At 37.4% G+C, this 9827-nt stretch overlaps 1 protein-coding gene across 1 annotated transcript; it reads left to right on the top strand.

Moving 5' to 3' along the window:
- Positions 1-1598: 1598 nt before the first annotated feature.
- Positions 1599-4105, top strand: LOC104213121 (mannan endo-1,4-beta-mannosidase 1). Its single transcript, XM_009762556.2, has 5 exons — positions 1599-2027; positions 2331-2525; positions 2956-3078; positions 3194-3396; positions 3491-4105. The coding sequence occupies exons 1-5, from the start codon at positions 1692-1694 to the stop codon at positions 3867-3869; spliced, it is 1236 nt and encodes a 411-aa protein (XP_009760858.1). The 5' UTR covers positions 1599-1691; the 3' UTR covers positions 3870-4105.
- Positions 4106-9827: the final 5722 nt, after the last annotated feature.

Genomic DNA, 9827 nt, shown 5'->3' with positions numbered 1-9827 from the left:
TAACCACAAAGTCAACTCTCGGTCAAACTTCTCAAGCATCTCCAAACTTCTAATTTTTCAAATTTCTCCATTTCAAGCCAAAATCACTTACGTACCTCCAAATCAATATCCGGACACACTCCTAAGTATAAAATCACCATACGGAGTTACAAGAATCATCAAACTCCATTCAGGAGCTATTTACGCATAAGTGATCAATATTCGGTCAACTCTTTCCACTTAGGCTTCCAACGTTGGGACTAAGTATCCCAATTTATTTCGGAACACCCCGGAACCAAACCAACTACTCCGACAAGTCACATAACAACAATTGAGCATAGTATAAGCAATAAATGGGGGAACAGGGTTACAACACTCAAAACGATCGGACGGCTCATTACAAACTTAAATACGATTTACATACAATTATAATACAACTTTAATACATCTTCTATTTTCTTCGAGTTTCAATCATTCATCCAAAATTAACTCTAATCTTTACCAAACACCCTTAAAATTGAGATATAAACTCCAAAGAATATTTTCGATCGTTTGCAACAATATTCAATCAAAATAAATAATAATTTAAATCAAATTCAAAATCAAAGTTTCGAAGCTTTTGATGGCTTTCAGTGGCTGGCGGGGCAACAGACAATGACTGGTTTGATGGTGATAAGCGAGGACATCAAATCTATTATTGAATTCTTTGAAGAAAAAAAGAAAAAGGAGAAGAGAAAAGAGAAGAGAACCAAAGAGATCCAAAGAAGAAGAAGTCGGGTAGAAAAAAGACAATAGAGAGAGGGAGAGAGAGAGAGGAGAGAAAGATTTGTGAAAGCCGCAGATCTGTGGAATTTGATTTTCATATTAAAAGGCTATCAAGGATACTCATTTAAAACTTATTTATATATAAAATGATAAATTGTATATGTAATTAAGTTAAAATCTAATTAATAAAGATAAATAAGTTTCTAATATAATACCTATAATAAAAATCTCATACCAAAACCCACTTTACCAATGATGTGGACTTTTAGAAAAAGTGGAAATGCTTTCACAGAAATAAGAGAGTTGCTTTGATGGTAAGCAATTCCTACTTCCAACCAAGAGATTGTGAGTTCGAGTCACCCCAAGAGCAAGATAGGGAGTTCTTGGTTGGAAGGATGCCGATGGTCTATTTGGAAACAAATAGACCCAATTGTGCAAAAAAAAAAAAAATTAGGAAATTTTCCTAATCGGAAAAAAAAGGAAGTAAATGTACTAACCCAATTGTGCAATCACTTGACCACACGTTTCCATATACTATAATATATTTCATCATCAGATCTAGTTCAAACCTTAAACTAAAACCAACCAATGGAGGCAATACATCACCCATATTGCACCACTAGCTTCGACCTTTTCCTTTTCTTTATCGTTTTTCTTTCCCCCATAATTTGTCTTTCTATTTCTTTCAACAGATTTGTCTTTCTGCTTTAACCAAATAACTGCGTTCCTCTTCTATCAACATCCCATGATACCCTTAATAAATAAAATATATTTTCAGGTTAACTTACTAAATTTCAGTTTCCATCCACTAGGAAAGTTTTTTAGTTCCTGCAAGTTTTGCTATTTTTAGTAAATTTTCTTATCTTTAACTCGTTATAAAAAGCCAACTATAGGTGACCTCTAGCATATCGCATCTCTCTCATTCAGTATAGAAATTAAACTACAAAATGTCTTATACAACAACGAGCTGTATCTCTGGGCTTTTGCTCTTGTTCTTAGCTGTCATATGTGAAGCTAGGGTTCCAAGAAATGTTAATGCAGGATTTATAGCAGTTAAGGGTGCCCATTTTGAACTCAATGGATTACCTTTTCTGTTCAATGGTTTCAACTCCTATTGGTTGATGCATGTTGCTGCTGAGCCTAGTGAGAGGTATAAAGTCACTGAGGTTCTTAAAGATGCATCTGCAGCTGGTCTTTCTGTTTGTCGCACGTGGGCTTTTAGTGACGGAGGTGACAGAGCATTACAAATATCACCTGGCGTTTACGATGAACGAGTTTTTCAGGTAAAAATTAATGTTCGCGCTAAACGAAATTTTAGATTATGAGGTTAAATTGTTTACGATGACATGTAATTTTACATATCAAGTCTGATATGTTAGGCTAAAAAAATAGAGTAATCACCCTACTATAACTAACTAGTTAAATTGCACTGGTTGTATAATTTTTTTTTCACCGGGTCATGAATATAAGTTAAAATCTTTCATTAAATACTTTCTCATTTAATAGTCAAAGCAACAATATGCATGAATGTGTCAATTATGATGGTGTCTAATTTTAGGGTTATTATTGTGTATTTATATATTTAGGGTTTGGATTTTGTGATCTCGGAAGCTAAAAAGTATGGTGTTCGCTTAATCTTGAGCTTTGTAAATAACTGGAACGACTTTGGAGGAAAAGCTCAATATGCTCAGTGGGCGCGAAATGCAGGGGCTCAAATTAATGGCGACGATGATTTCTATACTCATCCTATGCTTAAAAGTTATTACAAGAACCACATCAAGGTATGGGATAACAACGCGTGAAGCTTTTTCACTTAAATAGCAACTGTTTGATATTCATGCAATCTTTTTCTTTTACCTAAACTATACTTCATTACTCCCTCCGGTCCAAAATAAGTAATTTTTTGGAGTTTTCACACATTAAGAAATTCACCTTTTAGCATTAATTAGTAATGGAATTGACCATATTAACCTTTACTATCTCACATAAACAGTACTCCTAACACATATTCCAACACTATTTACTCCAAGGACAATGTAGGAAAAAAATAATTAATTCATTCTTAAAATCTGGAAAAAACACTTATTTTAGACCACAAAAAAAGGCCAAAAAATCACTTATTTTGGACCGGAGGGAGTATTATTTACAATTAAATAAGTTGGTATATGGTAGTTAATATGTAAAATTATGTTCTTTGTGAAACTGCTACAGAATATCGTTACAAGGTTCAATACGATTACTAGAGTTGCTTATAAAGACGATCCAACAATCATGGCATGGGAACTCATCAATGAGCCACGCGACCAAGCTGACTATTCTGGAAAAACTATTAATGTAAGCATCAAGTAATGCCCTTTAATTCATTTCCAAACTAATTGAATTTTAGAAATATCAATGATATAACATTTTATTTGTAAAATGTTGACTTCTTTAACTGATATCACTCCAGGCTTGGGTTCAAGAAATGGCAAGTTTTGTGAAGTCACTAGACAATAAACACTTGTTGGAGGTAGGAATGGAGGGATTCTATGGTGATTCAGTTCCTGAAAGGAAGCAAGTTAATCCTAGTTATCAAGTCGGAACAGATTTTATTAGTAATCATCTTATCAATGAGATTGATTTTGCCACTATCCATGCATACACTGACCAATGGTATATTAACATCTTTACCTTATTAATGGTTTGATTATGCAAATATGTATTATTTACACTATCAGTACAAAAACTTTAAGTTTTACATTTATAGGGTATCTGGACAAAATGATGAAGCACAATTAGCATGGATGCAAAGGTGGGTGACAAGCCACTGGGAAGATGCAAGAACTATATTGAAGAAGCCTCTAGTACTATCTGAATTTGGCAAGTCTAGCAGGGATCAAGGATACAACCTTAGTTCAAGAGATACATTCATGAGTAGTGTATATAGAAATATCTACAATTTGGCAAAAGAAGGGGGAACCATGGCAGGAAGCTTAGTATGGCAACTAATGGCACAAGGAATGGAGAATTATGATGATGGTTATTGTATTGTGTTGGGACAAAACCCTTCGACTACAGGAATAATTTCAGGCCAATCACATGCCATGACAACTTTGGCTAATCTTGTTCAAAGCCCTCTAGAGTGAAGGCATGAAGACCATTAGGATAGGAAAGAAAATAAGTTCCACAATAGGTTCTCTATCAGATTATTTTCTTAATTATACAATAATCAATTTATTCTAGGATTTTTTAAGTTATCTTAAGTCCATGACTTTTAATAGTAATTCGAGCTCATGTTACTAAACATGTGAAGTTGATTGCTCAACAATGTAATTGCATGAATTGTGTCAGAAAAAGAAAAAGAAACATTATGTTTTTGTCATCTTGTTTTTAATTTGAGTACAATATTATTTTTTTTGGCCAATGAAATGCAGAATTTAAATTAAAGCAGGAAATTCAAGGAAGTTCAAAATACAAAGAACTAGCCATGGTAGTAATTGCTATATTATTCATGCAATATACAACATTAATTATTCAGGCTGGGGCTGGGATTAGTCAGGACAACCTGTGCCTGCTATGTGGATACAACATAAAATCGGTGAAACGTTTGTTCTTTGAATGTCATTTCTCCAAAATATGCATGACATTTTGATTAATAAGATGGTGATTAATAAGATTTTTTCTTTTCACCCCAAAAAAAGGAGACTTATTTACAATTTTTATACCACATTCATACAAAAAAAATATAACTACATTAGCATACAACTTAAATATAGTTTTCATACAACTATAATACAATTTTAATAAAATTTTAATACATAGATACAATGTTCATACTTCATACAATATTCATACAAAAATAAATACAACTACAATAACATACAACTTAAATACAAATTTCACATAATTATAATATAACTTTGATACATATATACAACTTTAATGCAATTTGACGCTTCGACTCTCTTTTTAAAGCTCACACCGGAACAGAACTAGTAAAATCGGGTAACTATGAACGGTTGTATTTGACTGGTTTTCATGGCTGAAAGGTGATCGTCGAATCTCCATTGCCATATTGAATCTTCTGGCATACTAGCAAAGTAATAGAGACAATTCGGATAAACTGATGGCTTAACTCTGAGAGTTGCTTTATTTCCACCCCAAACGTGGAACTCTCTGATCATGCTCAATTACACATATAAGGATAAGTGTTATTGTGATCCTAAATTTGTCCATCCCCAAAAAATCAATCACAAGTAATTACTTTAATAGGCTTATTACCTTACTTCCTAAAATCAAACCAGAAAACAAGGATGAGTAGAGGAATTAAGTAGAGATCTACCAACAAATCACGAAACAAAATCACTTACGGAGAAACGCAATATAGGCCCCGATTTTCAAAATTTCTAACTAATAAACTCTATTGCTAGTTTTGATTACACTCGAGTATATTACTCACTCGGTTTCAGTTTCTTTGAATCTTTTCGCTTTATCGAGATTCAAATTATGTAAAATTTGACCCATAATTTAAAATACATTTTTTCATCATATTAACATGAGAAGAATTGCAACTTATAGTACTTTTTATGTTGGTTTTAAATTATGAGTAGATACATGATGTATCTTGGGAAAGAGCAATGAAGTGAATCTTGAGATACTGAAGGTACTACAGATGTAGGCTTGACTTTTTACAAAGATAAGCGAGTGAATTCATTGTTGACTATGTCGGTTCAGATTATGCAGGGGTCGGATAAGAGAAGATCTCTGAAAGGGTATGTTTTTACTCTTTCTGGTAGTATCATCAATTGCAAAGCAACGTTGCAGTCTGTTGTTGCTTTGTCTACCATAGAGTTTGGTAAATGACAATTACAGAAGCAGCGAAAGAGGCTATATGGCTACAAGGCTTGATAAGTTATCTTGGGCTGGCTTAAAAGAAGACACATGTATTTTGTGACAATTAGAGTGTAACGACCCGACCGAACGTTTTAAGAATTAACGCCTTGATTCCCTATTACCTGTTTTTCCCATATCTGTTTCTGCTAATTTGATTTGCCGGAATATTTGGTTTTGAGTTTCGGAGTGTTTTGGGACACTTAGTCCCTAAAAGAGAGCTTAAGCTTTAGAATTTGGACCGTAGTCAGAGCAGTGTGAAGACGACATTGATATGGGATTCTGTCAATTCTGTTAGCTTCGTTGGGTGATTTCGGGATTAAGGGCGTGTTCGGATTGTATTTTGGAGGTCCGTAGCTTATTTAGGCTTGAAATGCCGAAAGTTGAATTTTTTTAAGTTTCCGGTTCGATGGTGAGATTTTGATATCGGGGTCGGAATGGAATTCCGGAAGTTGGAGTAGCTCCGTAGTGTTGAATGTGACGTACTTGCAAAATTTCAGGTTATTCGGACGAGGTTTGATAGACTTTTTGATCGAAAGCGTAATTTGAAAGTTGTTGGAGTTCTTAGGCTTGAATCCGATGTTAAATTAGTGTTTTGATGTTATTTTGAGTGTTCCGAAGGTTGGAACAAGTTTGAATGATGTTTTAGGATTGGTTGGCATGTTTGGTTGAGGTCTCGGGTGTGTTTCAGATGCTCAACGGACCATTTTTGAACTTGGAGAAGGATAAGATTTTTGCTGGTATTTATTGCAGACTTTTCTTCATCACAATCGCGTGAGGAGGCTCTCGATCGCGAAGGCTTAGATAAGGCAGAGGGGATTTTTGTTCTATGCGATCGCGGGAAAGGGAATGCGAACGCGTAGTATTTGCAGAAGTTGAATCTGTTAGCTTCGTTGGGTGATCGCGGTTAATTTGGGGGCCAGTGAAGTTGCTCTTCATGATCTCGTGGGAGTTTTCGCGATAGCGATTAAGGACGCGCTTGGGCAGAACATAAAGTTCAAAATCGAGGGTCTTGAGTTCATATCACAAAATTGAATTGAGAGCTCGGTAAGAGACGAATTTTGGAGAGATTTTCGGAGGGAATTTGCGAGTAATGATTTTTAACTCCTTTTTTGCTTATAACCCATTAATCTAAACATGAATTCATCATTTAATTTCGAATTTGGGATAAGAAATTGGGGAAATGTTTTAAAAAGTTCCTAGACGTAATTTTCGAATTTTGATTGGGGATTTGATATCAGATTTGGATAATTTTGGTATGGTTAGACTCGTGAGTGAATGAGGACTTATAATCCGTAACTTTTACCCGATTCAAAGATGTGGGCCCCGGGGGCTTTTAGGGAATTTTTCTTAATTTCGCGTGTTAGCTTCGAATTAATTAGTGAAATCAGTTACTTGAAGTTATATTTACTTTATGCAGTTGATTTGAATAGAATTGGGCCATTTGGAGTTGAGTACCCGTGGCAAGAGCGTGATTTCGGGTTGATTTTTTAGCTGGTTCGAGGTAAGTGAGTTGCCTAACCTTGTGTGGGGGAACTCCCCTTAGGATTTGGTATTGTTGGTATATGAAATGCCTTGTACGTGAGGTGACGAGTGCGTACATGTGCTAATTGTTGAAAATCCTATTTTTATTAAGTAACTGTAATTGTGTTTTCTTTCCTATTTATAATACTTGCAATTTAAGCCTACTTTTAACTTAAGGAAACATGTCTAATTGACTTAATTGCTTTACTTGCTCAAATTGCTTTATTTGAACTTTGTGCAACATGCTAGGTTAGAATACATGTTTTACCTTAGTATGAAATTTGGATTTGAACTGAATATTCTTCGTGTTGCTGCTGTGTATTTACTTTGGGATTACAGACGGAATCCATGGAGATCCCCCTGCATGTTTACTTTGGGACTACGGATTTGTATTCTGGTAGATCCCCCTGCACATTTATATTGGAACTACGGACTGCAACTGATAGATTTCCCCAATACTGGGTATTTACATTTGGGATTACGGATCGGGATTCTGGTAGATCCCCGCGCACTATGAGTTGGACTACGGGACGACACCCGGAAGATCCACCGGATATTTACATTTGGGGACTACAGGACGGTATCCTAGGAGATCCCCGGTTGCTATCTCTGATTGGAGTTACGTTCTTATCTGAAATTTCTCTCTGCTGTATTGTTGTTATTCTTATTATCCTCTACTACTTCATACTGTTAGTATTTAATTATATTGTCAGATTATATACTGTTTTACCTCATTTTTTAGCTATAATTAGTAGGGACCTGACATTTCTCGTCACTACTCGATCGAGGTTAGGCTTGGCACTTACTGAGTACCGCTGTGGTGTACTCATGCCCTTTTTGTGCATGTTTTTCATGTGCAGATCCAGGTTCTTCAGTTCAGCCCTACCATCCTTGAGGAGATGCGATCCTTCAGAAACTCCGAGGTATATATGCCGTGTCCGCAGACCGAGGAGTTCCTCTCCATTCTATCTTGTAGTTAGTGCCATTTTGTATTACTTTGTTTTAGACATTTTGGAGTTAGCGCACTATGTAGTATCCTTAGCTTGTGATTTCATGAGATTCTGGGTTTTGGGAAGTTGTCCAATTTTTGAGATCTTGTATTAGTATATGCCGAGCGGTATCTTAAACGCTTCTATATTTGCTTATCTTCAGTTTTTACTAGTTTTTTCGCATTTTGTTCCTTTTTTAGCAATTGTTAGGCTTACCTAGTCGTAGAGACTAGGTGCCGTCACGACAGTTCACGGAGGGAGAACTTGGGTCGTGACAAGTTGGTATCAGAGTTCTAGGTTCATAGGAGTCATAAATTACAAGCTGGTTTATTAGAGTCTCGCGGATCAGTACGAAGACGTCTGTACTTATCTACAAGAGGCTATGTAATTGTTAGGAAAATTCCACATCATTTGATTTCCTTATTGTGCGAGATTTTTTTGATATCACCATTCTAAACTTCTGTCTTCTATTCTCTCACAGATGTGAGGACACGTGCTACCAGAGATGATCAGGCACCCGCACCCTCTACTGGAGCCGTCAAAGGTCGGGGCCGGGGTAGAGGCTGAGGACGCGCACGTAGTGTAGCTAGAGCACCAGCGTGAGCTGCCACCGAGGTGCCACCTGTAGTTCCAGCCGGAGTCTAGGGACCTGATACACCTATTGCTATTACAACTCTAGCTCTCTAGGAGACTCTTACACAGTTCATGAGCATGTACACCACTCTAGCTCAGGCAGGGTTGCTTCCCCTTGCTGTAGCTACATCTCAGGCCAGGGGAGGAGCACAGACTCCCGTCGCCCGTACTCCTGAGTAGCGAGTGTATGTTGATCAGGTCCCAGAGATTATTCTTGTACAACCTGCAGTCCCAGATCAGCCCGAGGAAAGGTAACGGCTTCCGAGGATGAGCAGCGGAGGCTTGAGAGGTTCAAGAAATACAATCCTCCCGTATTTAGTGGTCTAGCATCAAATAATGCTCTAGGATTTCTAGATGAGTGCTACCGTATCCTCCGTATCATGGGTATATATGGATCGATCGGGGTTTCCTTCACTACTTTCCAGCTTCGAGAAGCCGCCTATGAGTGGTGGCGTACTATACCTATGAGTTAGATAGTCCAGATGAGGTAGCTTCCCTGACTTGGACTCAGTTTTCAGATTTGTTCCTGAGAGAGTATGTTCTTCAGAGCCTCAGGGATGCATGGCGCATAGAGTTTGAGCATTTGCGCCAGGGTGCTATGGCTGTCTCGGAGTATGTTTCCCATTTCACTAGCTTGGCTAGACATGCACCAGCTTTGGTTTCTACTGTTCACGAGAGGGTTCACCGATTTATTGAGGGGATCATTCCCAACATCAGGTCTAGCATGGCTCGTGAGTTGGAGATGGATATTTCTTATCAGTATGTGGTGAGCATTGCTAGGAGAGTGGAGGGTATGCATGCTCAAGATAGATAGGAGAGGTAGGCCAAGAGGTCTCGAGAGTTGGGATATTATTCTAGTGCTCGTGCTCCAGCTGCAGTTTGTCATGGTAGGGGTTATATGAGTCGCCCCATTCATGCAGCTCTTCCAGCGACCAGTGGTATTCCAGCTCCTCCTAGGCCTCAAGAGCCTTATTATACACCTCTAGTATCTAGTGCGCCTCCTGCGCGGGGTGCTTTTAGTGGTTAGTCCAGCAGACCTGGCCCAAGCCAGTCACAGCCTCCACGTCC

Source organism: Nicotiana sylvestris, chromosome 9 (assembly GCF_000393655.2).
Source record: "Nicotiana sylvestris chromosome 9, ASM39365v2, whole genome shotgun sequence".
Classification (NCBI taxonomy): Eukaryota; Viridiplantae; Streptophyta; class Magnoliopsida; order Solanales; family Solanaceae; genus Nicotiana; species Nicotiana sylvestris.
The sequence above is the reverse complement of the archived record's forward strand: the minus strand, read 5'-3'. Positions and strand labels throughout refer to the sequence as shown.

Excerpts from the sequence above, each read along its gene's own strand:
- LOC104213121 (XM_009762556.2), top strand. The coding sequence starts at position 1,692 with ATGTCTTATACAACAACGAGCTGTATCTCTGGGCTTTTGCTCTTGTTC. Across the intron at positions 2,526-2,955 it reads ATTACAAGAACCACATCAAG|AATATCGTTACAAGGTTCAA; the intron begins GTATGGGATAAC and ends AAACTGCTACAG. Across the intron at positions 3,079-3,193 it reads ATTCTGGAAAAACTATTAAT|GCTTGGGTTCAAGAAATGGC; the intron begins GTAAGCATCAAG and ends ATATCACTCCAG.